At 38.8% G+C, this 23,882-nt stretch overlaps 1 protein-coding gene across 2 annotated transcripts in view; it reads left to right on the forward strand.

Annotated features, from left to right (window-relative positions):
- Positions 1-5,222: 5,222 nt before the first annotated feature.
- Positions 5,223-23,882, forward strand: part of ZNF366 (zinc finger protein 366) — a 38,229-nt gene continuing 19,569 nt past the window's right edge. The window contains exons 1-2 of one of the 2 annotated variants that reach the window (XM_009279931.1): positions 5,296-5,363; positions 22,137-22,206. Coding sequence is in view for 1 of the 2 variants with exons in the window: in XM_009279930.2 (XP_009278205.1) it covers positions 5,312-5,363 (52 nt within the window). In the remaining variant the exon portion in view is untranslated. Of the gene's footprint in view, positions 5,364-22,136; positions 22,207-23,882 lie in introns of both variants that reach the window. The other variant, XM_009279930.2, reaches the window with a different exon arrangement.

A 23,882-nucleotide genomic window follows, 5' to 3' on the forward strand; every position in this document is an offset into this window, starting at 1 on the left:
GAGTACAGTGTTTGCTTTGCCTAGTATTTCCCAAGTGTCAACGTACAAAACAAACCCCAAAATACAAGAAAATCCCAACTCAAACCCAAAATAAAGAAACAAACACCCCCAAACCCCAACCTGAACACAAGTAGAAGGATTCTTCCTTTCTTTCTCTAAAGCACAGAGAGTTTAAAAAAGCCTTAGAGACACAATTTATCATCATTCACACAGGTGTGGAGAACTGATTTCCCAAGAGTTTTCTTGGCTCTACAGCCTAGCAGCTATAAATCAGAGGTGCACTACTTGCTAGCAGCGGTGGTAGGTTTTCACTATCTTTAGTTTGCTCCCAGAAAGGGCCTTTTTTAAGTGCCCACAGCACTTCAGCTGTAGCACAATCACTGAATACTTTGGAAAAATATCACAAACTAAAGGACAAAAGCATATCTCAAAAATCATTACTATTATTTACTTCATATGAGACAGAGAATACATTAGCTAAGTGACTAAAATAATTAAAATGAAAATGACTGCAATTGCAGACTCATTACGAAAATTAGATAAATTCATATCCATGTCAAATTCCTCCTGAAATATACTGTCAGGCTTCCAGAAGAAATACCGTCCTATTATCAGAGCTAACGAAGTAGAAACATCACTGCACAGGGAAGAATATGCAAACTGCCTTTTCCTGATATTTTCTGAAGAGTGACACATTTTACAACATTAGATGCCCAGCCTAAGCCTGTAAAGATGTTAAGTAATTTCAGGTGTTTCAGTACACTTAGTGGACATTAGAGTACATGAACACTCTTAATCAAGTAAGATCACCAAGAAAGACCAGAACAAATGCTGGATTAATTTGCCAGTCTAAGCAGAGGTAAAACTGCAGCCTTTACTGCTGTCAAATGGCCAGCTTTGAGAAACCACCAAAAAACCTGGTGGATACTTTGGCAACTTTCCACATGTTAACAGCTCTTCAAATGTGACACCAAATTCAAACATACTGACCAAAGCCAAGTTCTTGTCCACCTCTGACCTGAATAGGGCTCACAATCCTGCTAACATAACTTTATGTATGTTAAAAGATGAAAACACATCCTCTTAATCATACCATCTTATTTTAAAATAGCTTTTGATGGTATTGTTTTAATAAAGGTAGTTGTGATGATTACATACAGGGTACAGGAAAAGCCTGTCTTTAAATGACTGCAGCTAATGTCATTTACCAGAAATGAGTTTGGCCCAGGATGAGTTATAAAGGCCACTTTAATTTATAATAAGGTGTTTATTGCCAGGAAAGCTCCTCTCTTTAATACAAATTCCCACTTTTCTCTCCCCAAAACAATTGACAAATGTGGTCGATCCAAAGGTTATAGTCTGCAAATGCTAACAGTTCATTAAAGTGGTGATTAGACATTACCTAACTCAAAAGTAAAGAGTATGTATATGACAGGGTAGTAAATCTAGCTGCTAAATCACATAGTCGTGAGAATACTGTGATCATACTATGATCACGAAAGACAGGTATTAGTGTGAAACCTTTGGAATATTTTCTAATATTCTAATATTTTCTAATCTGAGAAACTAAATAAGATACATATAGTATGACTGCAATAATTAAAAAAAAACCCCTGGAGATATATTATTGTGTAAAAATGCATGCAGGCTTAACGCATAGCAATACCACAAATTGCAATACATAACCAAATATTGGTAACTAAAGCCACATTCTCCACATGCTGCAGCACAGAAGGGGGGTCCTTTAGACTCTGCTCCGCTTGTCTCTGGTCCCATTAGCATTCTGCCAGCTCGTTCCTGAACAGTCTACAGTAAACGTGCAATGCAGAAAAGAAACCAGGAAAGCACAGCAGAGAGTGACTTATGGAAAACAATTCAGTGTCCTTCAGTTTTTTTGTCTCTGAGAAGTGTATTATTTTTACTCAGTTAAAATGCCACAGGTATACTGTAGACCCGAAGGAAGATAATAATCTTATTTTTTCACAGACAGTTCAGATGTATATGGTTATTGTCCTAAAGCAATCAAGCAAAACAGTAAATGTCTCTGGTTTTTGCCTCTGGTCTCATTTTCTCAGGATGAAGTGGAATACTATTGCTGCTGCAGTTACCTCTGTGTTCTCTCCTATCTATGCTGGATAGAAGCTCAAATTATTTTTAGCACGCTGAAGTTGTTTATTTCGTTCTTATTTTGAACATATAGGAAAGCATCCCTGCTGTCATTGGAAAGAGCCTGTGAAACACAATTTATTCCCTACTGGAGCTAAAAAAAAAGAAAAAGAAAAAAAAAAGAAACCAAGGCCTTAACATCATAGATGCTGAGTCTGGTTGAAGATCTAGTCTGGTCATACAGACTGGTAGTAGAGGAGTCTTCCTGGTCCTCAGTACTTACCTGGACCATGACCACAGGAATGTTTTTTTTCCTGGCCACTAACCAAGGCCTAACATCATAGATGCTGAGTCTGGTTGAAGATCTAGTCTGGTCATACAGACTGGTAGTAGAGGAGTCTTCCTGGTCCTCAGTACTTACCTGGACCATGACCACAGGAATGTTTTTTTTCCTGGCCACTCCTTACAAGAGGCTATGTACTGGACCTGGGAAGCACTTTTACACTTGAAGTTGTTCACTTATCTGCATTGAGGCTGGCACTGTACCTTTCTGAATTTGTATCAGTGGCTTCATTTTGGTAACAGCACAGTGAGAAAAGGTAAAAAAAAAAAGGCGGCTAACACTTCTTCCAGAAATATGTTCCGAAAAACAGATGAACTTGTCCCTTAAAATTTGGGTAAATATAATAAATAGTGTAATCTGTTGTGACTTGGTTTGCATGACTCTAGATACCCATGATTTCAGCCATGCTTTTATTTCTCCACAGTCAGTAATTGCACAGGCAATGACCTTGCAAGGTATTTTTCTGGCGTGAAAATCGCAGTTTCAGTGCCTCTTCCTCCTCGGGTTGTGATTTTCTGGCAGCAGTTGGGAGAAATTGGCAGAAGTAAGAGCGAGTCAAGTACTACAGTGGCCGCACGCTGGGAAGCAAGATTACTCTACCTGGCCTCGGATGGGGCAACTAAGTAAGTCCTGAGCACTTGGGTGGTGGAAAGGCTGCTGACAAAGGGACCGGAGGTAGGATTAGCAAAGACATTACATCTGCTACCCTTGCTGAAGTGGGGGGCTCTCACAGTCTCCATCAATCAGAATAGCAAAGTCTTATAACCTGTTGAAGATGCCATATGGATGTTTGTGGCCAGCTTCTTAGCTTTGCAATCCTCAAGAAAGGGAAACCTGCTGTTTGAAGAAGTATGGGACATCTGTGACAATTAAGTCCTTCATAGAGGCTACACAGACTATCACATACCCTCAGCGACTTAGATAAGAATGATCCTAACTTGGTCGGTATAGGTTTTCAACTAAACTTCTGCAATGTGTTCCCAATGGAGAGAAACAAAATGATACGTAATGGCAGTCTTCAGGGTCTCATTAATCTGGCAGGCCTGGCAAAAAAATAAATAAAACAAACTTAAAAAGCCTGGAAACTGCTACCATCTTTAAGATCTTGAAAAACAATTTCAAAACAAAATCAAATTTTTTGAGCTATTAGCCTGACCCCACAGGACAATACAATTTGGTGGCTTCCCACACCTCTTTACTTTCCTTGTGCTTGGTATGTACTAGAGACCTGTTTGATTAGGGCCTCCATTCCCAAGGAAGTATCAAGCACTTCATTTCCAGTATATACCCTAAGTGCATTGCATTCTTTTGCTTTTAAAATTCACCCTTCTGTTAAGCTTTCGCCCATTCCAGAAAACATGGTGATGTTCTAAGGCCAGAGATCACTCGTAGCACCTGCACTGCTCTGTCAACTACTGGTGTCCATTATCAAAGCTTTCAGTTTCTGAATATTAAAATAAAAGCCTCTCCAGCCAAATCATTGCTAGACATCTTCTGGAAATAGCACCAGGAATTGCATGAAGGAACACAGGTGCCAAAGAGCTACTTCCTATGTTGGTTTGCAACTTATCAATTCTCATTATTGTACAATAAAAGAAATAATAATCTTTATGGGATGGTGTACCAACTTGTCCTCCCATTAACACTGGATTTATAGCAATAACTCAATTTACTTCAGCAGCATTCATCTAGCTATTGCTCCCAGAGCAAAGTCTGGATGCACAGTTTATAGGAGAGGGCCATTTGAAATGGCTTTTTGTTCTATGCCTTTCATAGAACTCAAACCTGAATTGCTCGTCGATGAGCAGCCCCACCTTCAGGACTACATTACAAGGCCAGCTGAAAACGCAGCCCCAGCGATAGTGTGAAGGTGTTTACTGGCAAGAATATTAGAATGAAAAAAAAAAGCGGGAAAAAAAAGGGAGCATCTAATCACTAAAAGTGGACCTCAGATGACAGATAAAGTTAGAGGAAAACATACAAGCAAACAAAAACACAGTGGAGCACAATGGACTAAACTTATCCCAAGTATACCTCCAGCCAGCTGGCCAGTATCTGGTTGTGAAAATATGTTTAATGGGGAAAGAAAGAAATAAAATAAAGTATAAAATCTGTCCTAGAACATAGCACGTTGGTTTTGTTTGGAAAAATCAGGATGCCTTCTATAATGCAATTCTTTGAGATAAATTACTTGTTACTGCAACTCCAATATCAAGCTATGATCCTTACCATTTTTGTGACCCCTTTCATCCCCCTTTTTATTTCACAGCATTCTATAAATATCCAGCATGCTATTTTCTTGTGATCACAGTAAAGAGTGGTTTTAGGAATTTTTGTACCTATATCACCATGGAAACGAGATATGTGTATACATCTACGATCACTCCTTCTCTAGAGTAAAAGCCTACATTATCTGTGCAAGCTTATGGCTAATTTTTCTGCATAAGATATGGGTGTCTTATTCCTACCCACTACTTCGGAAATTCATTTCATGTAGTTGCACATAGCAAGCTGTAAAGTAGGTTTTATGAAGCCAATAATGCCGATATAATACTTGAAGAATTCCCTTTGGATTGGATATATTTATTTTTCCAAACATTTTGTTTGAGAGAAAATGAGATTGCTATCTGCTGTTTCCTTATTTTTTTGCAGGAAAGCAAAGGGTTGTTGACTTCCTCTCCCCTCCCTTCCTTCCTTCTTTCTGAAGGTACTGTACTCATCTGAAAAAAAGAGAACGAAATGATTGTTCCTGTTCTCTTTCTTAAGTCATTTGAAACACTGTCCCTGCTAGTTTTCTAAGTTTACTGCAATCTCTGCACGGGGGGAGGGAGAGAGAGGGAGAGAGAGACAGAGATTACCAACATGAGAGCAGGTAGAGAGTTTAGGGCAAGACTCCTTCCAGCTTCAACAACTGGTAAGTTAAGCAAAAATGCTTTTACGGTTAACTCTTTAGAAGTGCAATATATACGCTTTTGTATTAAGAAAAGGCATTAATCAGATACACATTTAACTGATAAAAAGGTAATAACCATATGCATTGACAAGCAGTATATTTACGCTATAGATACCTGTAGTCTGCTTTTTAGATACTGGTGATAATAGCATATGGTTTAACCAACGCAGGCAAAAAAGTGTCTTCCAGTGAGGCTGATAATATTCATAACATAATTTGCTGTGAATTTTGCATATATGGCTTCTGCTATCAGAATCTTGTTACAGGCTTCACTAACTTTATCCTGAATGTTTCAGCAAGGTTCACTGGGCCATTGCTGAAATAAAAGAGAAGCTGTGTCATATGCAAATTGATGTATTTCATATATCATCTGCCACTTCTGAAGTCTGCTCCAACCCACCAACCTGTGCTATAGTGGGAGAAGAATTGCTAGGGCTTTTTTTTTTTCCTTCAAACCATGTTGTGTTTATGATTACACGTGTTTATCTCTGCTCCTCTGTGTATATGATTAGTCTAGGAACAGTGACATTTAAGACATGGTAAGACAGTTCCAGGTTCTCACTTGAAAAAAACAAAGAAAAGTTCATGTTGTGTAGTATATAACAACACCAAGGCAGATCACCAGCATCAGTAATAGGATGGACTCAAATGTTTATTTGTTGTTTGCATTGTTGTAGATACCAATAATATTTTTTATGTCGGGCATGAATGTATCAGAATGATCAGAAGTGGCATGTAAAATGAATGATTGAATGCAAGAGTACGTTCCAAATATTGGAAGAGAAAAATCCCCCCCTCCCGTGCTTTTATAAAAGCAGAATGCAGAGGTGGGGGGAAGAATTAGGACAGGTGTCCATTTCTCTGCAGAAGGTGAGCTTGGTCATCTTCTGATCCAGTATTTCTTCAAGCTGCAGCTCTGAAGTGTAGGGTCCTCTGTAGGATGCCTGGAGCCCAGGCAGAGTGGCTCCAAATGGCGGGCAGGCATCGCGGAGGGCCGGCAGGCAGCTCGAGCTGCCCCACTCCCGCTCCTGCTCCCGCTCCTGCTCCCGCCAGGGCACCTGGGTTGCACTTCCGCCCCGGGACAGCCCTCTGCTCCCACCCCTCGCTGAACCAACGGGTGGAAAGGATTTTCTTCCCCCTCTATCTGGTGTCTTTCTGCAAGTTTTTCCATAGGAAGGAGTGATCTACCCCAAATTCAGCCTGTGTTCTAGGTAAGTTGTAGATTCCCTTCGCTTTAGGAGCAGCAGATGGGTTCTGCCAAAGGAGGTGGAAATAACTCATTTCTTGAACTCCGTAGCTTAATGTTGCAACTCAGTCTAGTTTGGTACCAATTGTTAGGTTTATTTGGTTATACTTAACCCACAAAGAATCCTCTGCTAATAGCAAGTAAATGCCAGGTGTTGCCATGAAAACTACTTGCCACATCTTTCGCTCGGGATACCTGGGTTTATGTTTTACGTGACTAAATACTGATACAAATTAAATAGATGATTTGGACAGCTATTTTGACAGTTACATGTCAAACATCTGGAAAACCACTTTTTACTTCAAGTGAGAAGTAGAAGAGTCTCCCAAACATTAAAAAAATACATAAGCACTGTATTTGCAGTGGTATTTTGCTCGAACTGCAGAGTGTTGGTCTGGATTGCAATCACCTGTAAGTTCTGATCTGGTTAGTTCAGAAGTTCAGTTTACCATGTAGGTAAGAGCCAGCTGCAGCCTTTCGGTACAGATTTTGTTTCTGAAGATACTAAACATTAATGTATTCTTGATTTGGACCATGTATACGATAAATTCTTTCTCTGAGAGATTGTCTGAAATACATAAAAAAGAATAAATGTGTTCATATTCATAATAAGTGGCCAAGAGCAGTACATGCTATTTTTAAACCCATTCCCCAATAATGAGCACACAGAGCATTTTTCAAGGAATGCTAATAATCTGACAGTAAAAAAATAAACCCTGAATTTTGAACTTCATTCTTAGATGTCACCTATTGGGTTTACTTTTCCTTCAATTTTTGCAATCATTTAGAGTTTATTTGTTTTCACATTGTATAATTCATTGCTGGGATAACTGTAACATGATTTAGTATAATGGTAATTTGTAACACAACTAATACCTTTCTCTAGGTGTCAGGAAGAGGAGATTTTTGGCTGATATGTTATCCTTATCCCACATTGCTGAGATATTTACAACCAGAGAAGGGTATAGTCTGAGGCTGGATTGAGTACAGATCTACTACCAGCTTATGGCACAGATTAAATGTTTGTGAAATGAATTTTCAGTTATTCACCTCAATGTTATTAAAAAAAAAAGTTGAAGTAATAAAACAAGAATAAAAAGAGAGAGGCTCTGTTTATTTTGCTTAAAGTCTTATTGCTTCTATTGCTAAGAGCCATATTTATGTATATAGCATACATAAGTAAACGGTCAGTCAGTGTATGTATTTTCCCAGAGAATTTTTTAAAACCATTATTTCCATTTGACTTGTTCTCAGTTATAATGAAACAAAATATAGACAGTTTTTGCTTTTGTTCTGAAAAATAAAAACAAAACTACAGCAATGATGGCAAAGATGTTACAGAAACAAGTTGTAGCCCATGGAAATCCCAAGTTAACAGGTCTGATTCAAAAAGCATAGAAACTGATAGAAGTCTTTCTGTAAATGTCAATTGCCTTTTTATATTCAGGACCAGCTTCTTTAATGGTGAAAACTGTTGAGAATGTGAGTTTTGGATGTAGAATAGTAGCACTGAGTTACATTCCTAGTAACACTTTGGCATCTCTAATACAGATTTTTGACCAGGAGCTAATTTGAATCTTTGAATTTTAAGGAGTTTTTTATTGTTTTCGCATTCTTTCAAACAAGCACATCAATAAGCCTTGCCTTAGGACTATCTAGATGTAGAGCAGATACTGGTGGACTGAGGCACGATGTGCATCTCACAGATGAACATATTGGCATGTCTTTTAGGTGCCATTTCTAGTAGCGCCAGATAGATATGCAGGATTTAGAATGGGAGAAGCGCAGGGGGATGAATCATGGAAGTAACCCAAGACAAGCCTCATATACAGAGGCAGAAGAGTATGGATTAACCCCAGATAGCACTTACATTGTTTCCAATCTTTGGTATTGCAAAACTGCGATGATGCAGAAAGACACCTATCTGAATGAAGCACTCCACTCAGTCAGACGTGTCAGCAGAATACCACCCTGAGAAACAAAAGCAGTAAAGGCTGCGTAAGGTGATAGGGTCTTTCTGTGGCCATGGTTTAAGGACACAAGTCAGGCAAAGGTGTGTAAGGAGAAGTAGCTTCTTATTAGTTGGTAACAAATGATCCATGGCTTCTGAGCACTAATGCATGTTCCCCAGTAGTAACTGATCCAATGAAACAAACTGCTCCTTCAAACAGACCTTACAAGTGCTGTGTAGACTGCTACAGATAGTTGTAAAATTATTCATTTGTTTGATGGAGTAATTTTATAACCCAACCAATTTTTGAAAACAGACTGTCTGTTAAAACCAAACAAGCATTTTCTTCTTAAATGCAGTAGTTTTCCCCATTCTAGTTTACCATCCCAGAAGACCACTGAAAAGGAAGGAATGTCGTCTTGGAGAAGAAAGAATTATAGAGAGACAAATAATGTGAAGCCTTTAAAAAGAAAGAAACAAGTGTGGAAAAAAGATGTCTCGGGTTATCCTCTTTCTGCTGAAAAGCTGATATTCTGAAACTGAGACCGCAGCACTCCACTGCTGTTAAAATGCAGTGGAATTTTATGGATGATATTCAGATTTTCATCCAATGAAAAGGCCCAAGTTAATACTTAACGGTTATTTAAAACACATCTAGAACTGCATGCTGGATGTCTGATTTTTCTTTATATCTATCTGGCAGGGACTAGTCCTTCATTCCTGGCTTCTAAAATACTACTGATCCAATGAATAATATTATTTAATCTTTCTTTTAGTTCCTTCCTAACTTAATACCTTTGTGACTTGTTTTTGTAAAACAAATGGCTTTATACTAGTGTTACCCTGATCTTGATAAGCAAAATGCAGCATTTTCCTTCTAAACCAACAATGTTTAATGTATTATAAAGACTTCTAATGTCACTGGAAGTAATTAAGCACTGATCCAATGAATAATATTATTTAATCTTTCTTTTAGTTCCTTCCTAACTTAATACCTTTGTGACTTGTTTTTGTAAAACAAATGGCTTTATACTAGTGTTACCCTGATCTTGATAAGCAAAATGCAGCATTTTCCTTCTAAACCAACAATGTTTAATGTATTATAAAGACTTCTAATGTCACTGGAAGTAATTAAGCTAAGTAATCATATATTAAAAGAAAATATTTTCATGCTCTGAAGGTTACGGGAAGAAATTATGTGAATGCTTGTGGTTTTTTACTTTCACTCCTTATTTCCTGCTTTGTATGTTAGAAAGACACATTATTAATTATTTGAATGAAGGATGAAAAAAAATATTATTCTTACTTTCTGTTCCCTCCCTCTACTACTATGAAATCTAAAACACTGACACATTTTCCATCTACTTTGTGGGCATGCTTTAATTCATGTGATTTAAAAGAAAAAACTTAGGATAAAAAGTGTGTTTCCTGAAAACCTATTTCCCCCTTGTCAATCTTCATAAAAAGTAAACCTGGAAACATCCAACTTTCCAGCTGCTTAGGCTCATTAACAGCATTAGAATTCAGAGAACACTGAAAAATACAAATGTTCATTGAATCTGAAGGTTCATTTAATTACAAAAAGCTACAAGGTAAACTGAGTCTCATACATTGATAACATCACTTTTCACTAATGAATTAGAGAAAGGTACAACTGATTTGAAATTGAAAGCAAGGCTGTGAGAAGGGTCATACATTTTTAGTTGTTATTCTTAGATGATGCTGTACTACAAGGAATACTAGTGCACAGCAAGCAGGCATTACCCCCGCAGTCCTGTGTCTGGAGGCCTGATGAAGAATATAAACCACCTAATTTCTCCGCATGGAAAGAATTTTGCAGGGTGGTGTTCCCAGGGTGGAGGAGCAGGTGTGGCGGCTCTGGAATGGGAGCACGTAGCTTTGCCCTTTCTCAGGGAGCAGCTTATTCCGACACCAGGCCCTCTGATAAACCACAGGTGTGTTGTCTGGGAGGGACAAGATGACTTCCAGTCTTCCTCTTCACTGGTTTGTTGCTATTCCTGACTGTGCAAAAGCCACTTAAGCTTTAGTCTTCTCTAGTTAGGGCTGCAATGTAACTGTTAGACTCTTTCTGCAGTGATGAAAGACCTTTTGTTTTGTGGAGGGGTCTATGCTGGATCTGCTACTAAAGACTTTGTAAACTGGAAAGAGTATGTGCTCTTACCAACACCCAATACACTAGATTTAAACCGAACTTAAATATACCTACTCTAAAGATATCCAGGAAGAACACATTGGAATATAGTTACTATTTCAGGTTTAGCCCTCTCTCTGAAGTGCTTTCTAAAGCAAGAAGTGTTTCAGCTTGGTGTTTCAGTTCCAGGTAAAAATTATTTGAAATCATTATTTGAAAAGGGGGTGTCTTTCATACAGTACTTCCAGGTAGCATGATATTTTTCTACCTGTCTACTTTTTCTTAAAAGTACTTATAATACGTGTGTAATGAAAACAGTATCAGGAGGTAAAAAGGAAAGGGATGACCTGTTTTTAAAGCATCTGTCAGCTTCTAAGGAACAGCAGAACTTGTTTGAAACATCTGGTAGGCACCGGCCCACACTGGGTTGGTTCCCTAGTGCACGTTTCTGAAGCTATGAAGAGTGTCCTGTATTTGTCCAAAACTATTGTCCTGTGGTAGTAATTCCAGAAAACTGTAGAGGACCTCCTGGAAGGGCAAGTTGACAACAATGTGCTCGTAGGTTTACCAGAAACTAAACCCATCCATTTATAAAGGTGCAGGAAAATAATATTTTTTATGCAGCACCAGAGCAAGGAATCACAGCAGCACAAATGTTATACCAAACAGTTTTTCTGCATAATGCTGCACTCACAATATGAAGTCACCAAGGTTTCCAGAATAATTTTATATATCTGTAAGTAGCATTTTGTCAGGATGCAATGGAAGCAGTCACATGCATCAGAGAAATGGTGCTGACTGACTCCTCCTCCGTATCTCCTCTTCCCTCTACCAGAAAAATCAAAATACTAATACATTAATTTCTTTTTTCATGTCCCACAAAAAGGGACACCCCCCCAAGCTTAAGTCACAGGCAAAGAAATTGAATTGAACCGATGTCACTGGATTCTGTAGGCAAATGATCAGGACGCGGGGTTCCCTCTAATGACTGCTGTGAGGATTTTCACTAGCTCGTTCACTACTAGACACAGAAAAAATGCATGAACAGGCACCCAGTGGAAGGCACGGAACATGGTTAGGACAGTAGGTTGGAACAGAATTTACACAACTACTTATCCTCCGGGTAACGTCCCCCTGCCCATACCACAGCCTTGCCTACTATTCCTTCCAAAACACAGCAATAATTTCTATCAAATCTTCCAGGTTTTTGTATGTGGCACTTAGCATTTTTCCAGGGAAAAAGCCCTGAATAGGGATTGAGAGAAAGAGTTATATTAATATATAAGGTGTTTTTTTACAAAACTTCATTTTATGTTGCTGGTTGGCCATTCTTAGTCATGGAGTAGAGTCACAGTGGTTTGATGGGTTTTTTTTGTTTCCTTTTTCTTGTGATGAAAATTTGAACTGAGTTAGTATCCAAACCAAGCCTCTGGCATCACTAATCGTGAAGGATTAGTACTAGGGTGGTTTGGGAAATGTTCAGAATTTCAGATTTCAAACTATGTTGAGTTTCTTCTCACTCTTTTTTTTTCTTTGGCAAAAAGTAATTTCTTATTTGTTTGTAGCTCTAGTCTCTGTTCCAGTATCTGCTGATGACATTTGGCTAAGTCTGAGCTGCCATTCCCACTCCGTATGCTAGTTTATTGAATTCAGTAAAACTGGCATTTTAAATCTGTTTCAGTTTAAAATAATTAACCTCAAGAATTTTTCCCTGTGAGTTGATTTACATAGATTTGTTTTCCAATTGATCAAAATCACAGAAGCAATATAATTTTTTTTTAAATTTCAGATTGTCTTCAGTTGTGGCAACAAACTAATGCTTATTTTTAAAATTTTCTAGAAGTTAACAAAATAATTAAGAGCAATATGCAGGATGCATTTTGGGGATCAGAGAGGGAAAACATTTGCTTTTTGCTGTTCAGTCAAGGAGAAGATTCAAGTTTGGCATCACAGGTAAAGGGCAAAGCCAGAGAGGAAGTTCTTTTAAATTACTTCCTTGCAGGCACTTCATACGATCAGTCAAAAATACCATTTTATGCTGGAACTGAAGAACTAAGCACATTTCTCTTTCAACAAAATAAACTGATTTTTAAAAATGGACCCTCATTTGAATGCAATTGTGAGATGTATGTGAAGGTGATAAATTTTCTGAACAATAAATACATATTCAGCATGGTTTCAATGCATTAACACAGATTTTATGCTCTGGCAGTCTGGAAAGCAGAGCTCCCTAATCACAGTGCAGATATATCAAAAGTAGTTTCCTCCTATGCCTGAGTAATTTGGCTTAAGAGCCATTTTTAACTCTGTCTCATTGCTCATGATTCTTAGTTTTTTTCTATTTGGGTATCAATGGAATAAACACAGTGGTATCCTACGAATGGCACTGACATCTCTAACTCCTTTGCTGTGTTTCATATTGAACTTATATTCAGAGGGAAATGTCTAAGCCACTACTGAGCCAACTTAATTGCAAGTGAGTAATAGAGGTTGATAGGGATTAATCAGTCTTTTCAGCCAAGCAGCTTTTCCAGCAAGAAGTCTGCTCAAACTTCAGCTGAAATAAATTTTATTCATCTTTCCTAAATGATTAGGAAAGCATCATCTGGTAATTACTTTTAATGAACTGGACACCAAGAGAAGTGTTCAGTAGCAGGTATATTTTTCCTAATTCTGACAGTTTCTGGATGAATTCCTTTTCTTTCAGTTCTTGTAGGATATAGCGTGTCTTACTGGAACACACGATACCTACCATTTTAGCAACCTTCAGTTTCACTATGAGTTTTGAGTTGTGTGAAACAAAGAATTGAACACAAAATAAATACAAAAAGCAATGGTCCTGCTGAAGACTAATAATACTCTCCCACGTTTAAGTAAAACTAGACTTTCATTAAAAAACTAACCTGTTTTGGAGACTATATGAAAACTCTCCCACACAATCCTCTTCTCCCTTGGCCCTTCTCCAAGCATACGTTCACATTTTACCTGGTACTTTCTTTTTTGAGGTACCTGTTGCTTTACACATGCAATGCCCAGAAGGTGCAATTAACTGCTAATGGTGTAGGAGGGTGCCAGCAGGCTGGCTTGAAGAACCAAGGCTGAAGGTGGCCCTTAGCTAGCCTTTAAGATAACAAAGAAGTGGGAGGAGACCAGACCATCCCTCTGGCCTCCATAGAGGTGATAACGACACTGGGACTACAGTAGGAAGGAAAGCTCAATCTATTTCCTTTTTAAAGGTCATGAAAGCCAATGAAAGGTTTACTTTCAAAACAACAGCTCAAGCAGGACAACATGAGGGTTATGGAAGGCCATGCTTTTTTGATCATTCTAATTTTGGGTGTTCTGCATAGCTCTGTTATTTGTTTTAAAATAATACTACTGTACAGCTCAAACCCCCTCTGTCTCCACTTCACTATAGTCTTCAATGATTATGCTTTGTAGGTGGAAACATTATGTCCAAAGTGTTTCTTTCAAGGACTCCACACTCTATTCAAAAATACTATTTTGCTACCAGATCCTTCCTTATATTGATATTATTTATTTGTTCTTCTGTTCACCCTGTCTCTTATAATATCTGTATGGTGGGAAAAAAATCCTAAAACTGTGTTAGTGTTATTTGATAATTTTCCAGAGGAAAAACTATTTAATACATAGGATTCCTATGGTGCGAGAAATGTACTTTTGTAGTGGCAGATATGGAAGTAGACAGGAAACAGGGATGGAGTGATAGGACTTCTATAAACAGTGATTAAAGTGACTCCACATACTTTATAAAGGCAGGGGCAGATCCATGGTTCCAGCCTTTGACATGGGAGTTCCTTATCCACTTGAGGAAGAAATTTGTCTTATTGGCATCACCTCATAACAGCCAAATCCCAAATCTTGTTCTCAGCTACACCCCAGATTTTCCATAGTGATTTCAGTACAATGTGGATGATGCCAGGGAGAGAATTAGGATGAATTACTGCCATTGTTTAATTGAGAAATTAACTGAGCTGGCCAACCCATCGTTAATTCCAATCACTAGTGAGGGCAGGATCAAATTGCATTTCCACCCGGTCTGCTGGCACCAGTTAAGCTTTGCACATTTAAAGCTCTGCTACTGTATGTGCTCCCAATGTCACCATCATGGCCAATCTGGTCTTGTCAGCCCTGAACTCTGGGCAGGGTCTGGAAACTCAGTATACCTATGCCCAAATGCTCTTGGGGACCCAGTCTTGTAAGAATGTTTATATGAAATTGAATATACACCAATGACATCAAATTCAGTGCAAAATATAGCAGCCACAAGGTGGGAGAATTTGATTCACTTCCTTCCTCCCTCCCCCCTGAGGAGTTTGGGCCCACATCTCTAGCTTCTTAAGTGCGTGCCCTAACTAGAGCCTCTGAGGGTAACCCTGCTCTCCTTTGTCTGGAGCCGGCCCATTACACAGACAAAAAAGCAAGCGCCAAGGGGCAGGGAGCAGAGAGAAGTCAGACGGGGTAGTCAGGGGCTGCAGACTCCATCCCTCTAGAGATAGGTCTGGGGTCGCCTCCAGGCATCGCTTCTCCTTTAGCTTTCAACTTATTTAAAGTTAAAGGCACTTCACCCTCCTGAGTGATTGTGTTTATGCCTTAGCTATGGTGTCAGGCTCCCTTCAGTTCATTCTGCCTCGTAACCTTTTCTCTGCAGTGCCAAAGGACTGAGGGTCCAGTATGGGTGAGCGCAATTTGTTAAGGTACATCTTCAGCCTAAACTCAGACCCGTACTCATTTCCTGGACAACAGCTCTCAGCACTCAGCCTTGCGCTTTTGTTTTCAAAACAGGTGAAACTAGTCTGGGGTACCTAAGACAATTTCTTCTTGACATGAACACAGGAGCACCTTCAAAAGCAGCCCAGTGCCACAGATTGGTTAGCCTGCTTGAGGCAATAGTTCACCCCCGCATATCCTCTGAACTTCTATTCAGAATATGAATGTATTTTGCTTTCCTGTTTTGGTGAATAAAAAAAGAAAAAAAGAGAGGCATTGTACATTTAAAAAACCCTAACCAATAAAGACTTTGCAGTTAAAGGGTTATCAGCAAAAATGAACCAGCTTCACAGTGGCAAAATAATGGTTTCTAAACATGGGAGAAATTGAAGCAGGACAGGGTCAGCTGTTCAGGGAGTTGGTGGGGAGATGGAAAGTGGGGCATGAGTGAAATAACCTACAGTACACATGGGTTTCAGGGGACTTTAAGGAGAAGAAATAGAAGTGTTTCAGGGAGAGGTAGGTTGAGAAGAGCATAGGTGGGCATCTCTCCTCCTGCACAGTGCAGCTCTCACTGCCCTGGGTCCTCTCTAAATCTCTGGAGGTACAAGACCCTCCATCAAAGCACTCAGAGATATCTCACTTCCCCAGGACACAGTACCTATCTCCGTATGCCCCTCAGCCCACAAGAAGCCATTGTCTTTGGATTTTTATATTAAATAACTTTTATCCACTCCATCCTTCATGGAATAAGAAAAAAATCAGAATGCAACATCTTTGGATCGGGAAAGCTCTGGGCCACAGACAGCTGGAGGCCTGAAGAAAATGCTGGAAAGTTGTCATGATACTCTTTCCTCTTTCTTATGTTCTTCACAAGACCCGTATCTTGGGTTAGCTACACTACTAGCCTGAGCTGATTTGTCTGGTTTTACATCCTCCTGTACCTCACCAGCAGCTCTGTTTCAGGCTGCACTTAACAAGTTTCTGTGGAGGGAAAGAGAAAGGCAAGAGGCTGGGCCAGAGCCCACCCTGCTGTGGGCAGAGATGGGGCAGGGCTGCGCTGTGGACCTAGAGGTAGAGATCTGCCAACAAACAACTGTTCTGTCTCCCCTTCCCCCCCACTCCAAAGTAGCCTTGAATTCTCTGTTGGTACCAGAGAATCAGGCAGGTGGAGGTGCTCAGCTGAGGACATACAATCTTTGTCCCTCTACACACTTTTAGACCAGATAATTTGCTGTGCCTTGCAAGCTCCCACCATGTGTAGCTGTGGTTTGGGGTGACTTTGTGTGAACAGCTAACACTTCAGAGCCTGTGGACTTAACATCCACTTCATTATCCAGGTTATCTATGTGTTGCTGACCATTTTAGCAGATAGAATAGAGAAGCAGAGAGGGAGTGAACCACAGATGGAATGGAGAAGTGAAGAGGGAAGGAAACATAAGAGAAGAACTAAGAAAACTCACAAAGAGGAAGAAAAAAGGAAAAAAAAGGAGAAAGGAGGATAAGAAAAAGAGAAATAAAGAGCCAAAACAGCAGCACGCCTAAACTGTACTCAAAGGGCACTTCATATGTACATCGAAATGACTAGAGATGGTCCATGAGGCTTAAGTACTGCTAGGGGCATTACCAGTAAGGCCCTATTGCAGAAGTTCAGTGGTTAACCCAGCCATACTGCTCTGTGACCTCCTCTCACTGTCTTGTTAGGCAACAGAAAAGTAGTGAGAATGATAGCAGAGGTTTTGCTAAACTAAGGACAGAGCACACACAAAAGCAACAAGAAGGATAGCAAATGATTCTGCTAAACTGAGAACACAGCATTTGTACTGGAGAGAAGGAAAATATCTACAGCTACCTCACTACGGCACCAGGCAAATTTTTTTTAATCTAATCAATGCCACCATTGAAAAGCAAATTATGCCATAAACCACTCTATAAGCACATCTGATGCCACAAACAGCACCCACAGCTTTGGCAGGGTGGGCGGTGGGACTCCTCCAGACTTTCAGCGGAGGAAGCCTCAGAATCTAGTTTAACACTTTCAATGATTATCAGAACAAAAATTATCTGTAAGTTATGGAAAAGTGTATGTGCATTCATTTTGATACTATTTTAAACATTTTCTATATTACAAGAAATACAAAATAATTATAATCCTGTAAAAGTGCTCATAGTGTCTTGCTCCCTGAAAATTGAGTACAAACCCAAGTTACACATATATCCAAATGATTCCAAAATCCACTCTATAGGCAATGCAAGCAAATGGGTATGTTTCCTAAACTTCTGTATTTCCCAGCTAAAATAAAACAAAAATTATGTCAGTTAAAATGTTAAAATTCAGGAATAACAAAGACAATGCAGTGAGGGTATTTCTATTGCACAGTTTTCTGAGAGATGACCCATTTCTTTTTATTGGTGTCATCTCCCAGGCAATATTAATGCAGCTACACTGCATAGGAAGCCCTTAGAGCAGAAGGAATATCTAAAATGATCAAACTTCAAACATGAAGCAAGGAAGACATGGCAAAACAGAGTCAATGAAGGAAAAAAATGATTATTTAATATATAAGATATCTTTGAAAGTTCATTGCTTGTTGCATCTGTTTGCTGTGCCATGTTAAGCTGTTTAAATGTGTCAGATTTTTTAATCAATTAAGTTTCTTAGGTGTGTGATTGTATGACTTCCATTAAGTTTGTCTGCAATGGTTACCATCTGTTAATATATTGTCTCAGGATGTAAGTGTCTTTTTCCATATGTATACAATACATTTGTCAAAAGTATCAAATTTTGGTCATGGCATGGAGGGGTTCGTATCTTATCAGACAACAGAACCCATAACAAATAACAAGGAAAATTGTGAAGGATTAGTTTCAGAGTTCATTGGAAGTCTTTCCATAAGCCTTAGTGACCTCTGATTATGCCAAAGGAAGAGTTACCAAGGTTGTCAGTTTTCCTTTACCCAGCATTTGCTGAGAAAAACACCACATTTGTTGATGGAAAGAAGAAGTTTTATCCTGAGGCCTGATATCAGCAGATGAAGGTAATTTCCCAGGGAGAAGTGAAAAGATACCGAGCCTCTCAGTACTATCATGCTAATGTAGGAAGAAAAAACCTGATCTGGTTCACTTCTCGTTTTCAGTCATTCCAGATCATTTTCATGAGCAATTGTTTACTTGTTTCCAACTCCAATTCTATTAATGATGGCAATCCAAAAGGGCAAGAGAAATATTTGTGGCAATATCTTTATCCTGATAGTGTTTTCCATTTAAGTGGACCTATCTGTTTCATAAAAGGCATGGGACAAGAAGCCTTATCTCAGAAGACAATTAAGCTGATGGTTAAATCATGGACTTCATTTGACACCACGTCTACATGCATGTGAGAGAGAGAAAACAAGTGTTTGTAGAAGTGGTATTGGAAAAGATTTGACCAAACTCCACAACAGCTATTATTCCCAGTTCAGGCCTGTTTTTTTAAGGCTTCCCCCAAATTTGTGTCTCCTTAATCAGTATCTGCACTCATTGATTTTTGATACTTTCCCTAAATCCGTGTTTATTTTTGTAAGGTAGTCCAAATTTCTGTCTTCTCCCAGCTCCACACTGTGGCAGAAAAAGTGCTCTCTTCATTTAAAATGTAAATAATCTTTTAGGTTAGCTTCAAATAACGTAGCATAAGGACATCAAGGCTGATTTGGGTCTATTAACAGGTACCCAGTTTGTATACTCAGCTTGAGTATATTAACATACACTCAGTATATGTTAATGGAGTCCATTTTTCAAATTTGTGTGCTTGAAACATGGATATTTATGCCTGGAGAACATAGATGGGAAACACACCTTGCATGGACTTCTCTAAAGACTAAGAGAGTAGGCTTGACACTGATTTTAGAGAAGTTCTCGTATAGGTTGAACATGGTCTTTTATCTTCTGCCCTCCTCTAATGACTATAGTGACTGAAGCTTAGAGTAAATAAAGTACCTTAATTTGAAAAAAACTATACAAATAATCCATTATTGAATAACAATGGCAGTTTGAGCCAATATCTAGTGAACCTAGTATTGAAATAACTCTAAATTTTTTGAGCATATTTGGAACTTCTGCATCATTCACCAAGGCAGCAGCTACAAACAAAAAACTGACTGTACAAATGACAAGCAGGTGCATGGATTTTACAGATGCGGAACATTATTATCATCTAGTCCAACTTCTTACTCAAGACAGGCCATAAAACCAGCAAAACAGACAAGATACACTTGAAAATTACAGGTTAAAAACATCTACATGATTGTTTTCCAACTCTCTGAAACTATGAAATTCCCAATAGAAAAGGAAATGAGGAACGGCAACATTATTGCATGACTTCACTCACACACTGGAAGCAACAGAAAAGAAGTGGAAGAGAAAGAAAACAGGGACTTGTGGAGGGTTCATGCTGCCATTGAAGGAAACTAGCAGGGAAAATCGTAAGGAGGGAATCAGATGTGTACTAACTGAAAATAGCTGGTTACCAGTAATGGATACATTCATGTTTGTACAGGTATTCCTGGCATTTTCAGTCTGACAAATAACTCAAAGCAGTGTTGATTTGGCAGGGAACACTGCTTCGCTGCTAAAATGAGATGAATTCATCATAGTAAATGATTTCGTCAGCTCCCAAGACTGATGCGACTTTTGCATAAATAGCAAATTAGTGAAAACTAAGTAAAGAATTTGTTGCTTAGTTAAACAGCAGTATGACTGAATACATTTAAAACCAAAACATATTTGGAAGTGTGAACTGAATGAAGGAGATCCCATTAAACCTATTAAGATAACTATAAACCTGTCTATTATAACAGTTTACAAAAGTCAGCGATTGAAAAAAACCAGCTGGTTGTTCAATAAGGCTGAAGCTCTCCAACTGCTCAACTTCAGCTCAAGAAATGTAATACTGTATATTTGTCACTGATCCTCACCACATCCAACACAGAAACAGCTGTTAGATTTCATTCTTTCCTTATAGATGCCAATATTTCAGGCCCCAAGAGGAGAGCAGAAATGCGCTCTTACAGGGCACGGTTTCTGCAGTCATACATGTTCAATTAAGCGTGGAATTTCTCTTCCAGCTAAGAGAATCTGTTCAGTCTATTCAGCCACCTTTAGATTTCCTACACTTTCCTCTGTTTCATCTTCTTCTGAAGTAGCAAACACAAGTGCAAACCTAATCAAGTAGCTCATTTCCCTTTGTGAGAGGGTACATATCACTTTCACTCATCTTGGTCTCATTTCTGGTTTTACCTTTGTGTTGCCCAAGAGCAAAATCAGAACAGTAGTAGTCAGTGTTTAAGCTTGAAAAACTTCATAATCTCACATTTTTTATGTCTGGGCTTATTATCAGTCTGTAGACAGAAGGCGCTTTCATACAGGAAGCAGAATTTCGGTTCTACTGAAGCCTAAAGAAAATTTGCTCTTGACTTCAGTACAGAATATTAACTGGAGACTGTAACAATGCATATGCTTGTAGAGTGAATAGCATGATTTATATACTTTTTAAAATCCTTTGTCTGTAGAAATAGGATGAGTGGAAATGAGAAAGTAAATGGTGGTTCATATTCTGTATTAAACTCTCTTCCTCTTTAATGGAAGTTAACGCAACAACTTTATTAGCTGCTGCATAGATATTCTATTTTGGAAATACCTCAACAACTATCTGAACTCACTGTAGCCTTTCTTTTCTGGTTTTGAAAGGGCAGGGAGAGAGCTTGTTTGTCGTTCTATTTTTCAAAATAGTGTATTGCCAAATATACTTATTTACATAAAGAAAGAAACTGTAGGGATGCTTGTCTGTTCTAAAGAAATTAACTTTTTTATAAGCTCTGGAGTGCTAGGTTTAGGGGGTTTTTTATGTTTAAGTGCCAATACAGCATGGAAACCTCTGTCTCAGTGAGCTTTCCAGACCAAGTTTTTAAAACTGAGGAGCTGAAATACTGCTGATAAAAGCTAGAATTTTTAATGTCTATCCAGGTTTAAACTAACCTCAATGTTTAGAATCACACCCTGCTGTGCTACATAGCATTACATTTTAAATACTAAGTGCCGAAGAAAGAAAGAAGTTTTAAAGTGCTTATATAGGAAACACAAAAGGTCCCTAGGAGATATTTAAAACAAAAATTTTTCAATTCTCTCCCCCTTACTTGTTGTTGAGTATTAAAATGAGATCAGCTACTCCAGAGTCAGATAGAACAAAATTATTGGGAAACTGTGCTATTAAAAGGTTTAAAGTTCTCTACTGAAGTTATTTATAGAAAGAGGGACTGCTCCTTAACTATTTCTTGCATGGAGGTAAAATCTGTAGTCTCTTCTACGGTTTCCTCAGGATTCACATTTTTATGGAATTAAGTTCTGGTCAAGGTGAAGATCATGCCTCCATTCAAATTAGCAAGGGTTTGCTACCAACATGAAAGGAGATGAAAGGAGAAGCTACATTTAATCTTTCCTCAATTAATTTCTACGTCATGGGGTTTGACAGATTGAAGGGAAAAAAAAAAACAGCAAGGTGATCCATTTTTAGACTGCAAATCCGTACTTTCCCTCCCCTTTTAGGTGCTCTTTTGTTGGATTATATAGCACCTCTCTGACTGTGCTGGTCACTGACTGGTTAAACACTTTCCCTCGTAGGCTTGGTTCCATGATGTGTGTAGCTGTGGACAGTGGAATAAACCCATACGGTCAGTGAAAGCAGCCAAAGGTTAGTAGTGCAAGGAAATTATTTCTTTCTAGTAATTTCAAGCAGTTCTACAGCCTCTGCCATAACTCCGTGTTCCAGAGAGATTGAAATTTTGCATAAAACAGGCTGTGGAAGAAGGGAGTAACCGGCAGCCAAGAGACAAGAGAGCAATTATACACAACTCACTGTCACTTCTGTGTATTTTTGGCAGCATTTCAATAATCTAGTAAAAGCAGTAAATAACATAGCTGGGTTCTCAATTGCTATGGGCTTTCTGAAGCATTTTATACCCATATTGCTGGGAAAGAATCAGATGCACAAGATGAAAGGCATTTGAAGGACAGGCCTGTACTTTGAAGGGAAGATTTTGGTCTACAGGCATATTTTATGTTCAAATTTTTTAAGTTCAGCTTAGCTTAAAATGAATTTTGAAAATAAACTTTTTCCCTTTTGGAAAGAAGTGGAGTCTTTTTCAGTATTCAGAGGATTCCCTTCCCCTTCTCCCTTTTTAATAAGTCAAGCCTTTGTACCTAGAGTCTTCAAGATCCAACTGTTCCTTATTTTGCCCAGGAAGTTAAGGTGACAAGGAAACACGGCAGAATGCATACTCCCTAACAATCCTCTCTGATGCAACATACACACTCATATATATATTGCATATATATGCATACACACACACACAAATATAGTGTGTATATATAGGTACACTATTTCCAATCAGTGAGCTAGGGACCGGAAGTCACATCCTGGTATAACTATTAGATACTTGTCCCAGTTGTAAGCAATTTTTTTAGCCTTTTCCACCATCACAGGTGGTTTTTGAATCATCAGTTTAGAGATCCTACAATTTTTCTTCAATTACTACTCCTTCTTTGTGCATTGATTGATTCCTTTCTCTAAATTTTCCATCTTAAAGTTTTGTCACTGAGCCTTTGGCTTCACACAGTATCTCAAAGATAATTTCACAGTCTACCCTGTTAGAAGGAAGTAATCTGTTTGCAAGCAGGTTTTTAAGATGTCTTTCTTATGTCCACAGCCTAACTAGGTCACAGAGATGTGCTTTTATCTATCTTTAGAAGCAGGTTTACCCAGCACGGACCTTCCTGAAAAAGAAACAGGAGTGTCTTTAGTACTCCAACCACCTTCATGCTCTCCACCCAGCATTTCCAAGAACGGTGTTATAAATAGCATCAACATGTCACAGGTGACAGAGGGAAAATATGTCTAGTTTTCCAACCTAACCGCTGCCTGGTTGCATGGATGCGTGTACACAAACACACACAAACACATTCAGATAAATGCATGCCTCAGGACGACTTCAAGGCATGCATTTATGAGGTTATGCAGGGAGAAAATTAGAAGGGCCAAAGCCCAGCTAGAACTTAATCTGGCAATTGCTGTAAAAGACAATAAAAAATGTTTCTATAAATACATTAGCAACAAAAGGAGGGCTAAGGAGAATCTCCATCCTTTATTGGATGCTGAGGGAAACACAGTGACAAAGGATGAGGAAAAGGCTGAGGTACTTAATGCCTTCTTTGGCTCAGTCTTTACGAGTAAGACCAATTGTTCCTGGGGTACCCAGCCCCCTGAGCTGGAAGACAGGGACAGGGAGCAGAATGAAGCTCCCATAATTCAAGGGGAAATGGTTAGCAACCTGCTACGCCACTTAGACACACACAAGTCTATGGGGCCAG

The sequence above is a fragment of the Aptenodytes forsteri genome, unplaced genomic scaffold, assembly GCF_000699145.1.
Source record: "Aptenodytes forsteri isolate BGI_AS27 unplaced genomic scaffold, ASM69914v1 Scaffold99, whole genome shotgun sequence".
Taxonomy (NCBI): Eukaryota; Metazoa; Chordata; class Aves; order Sphenisciformes; family Spheniscidae; genus Aptenodytes; species Aptenodytes forsteri.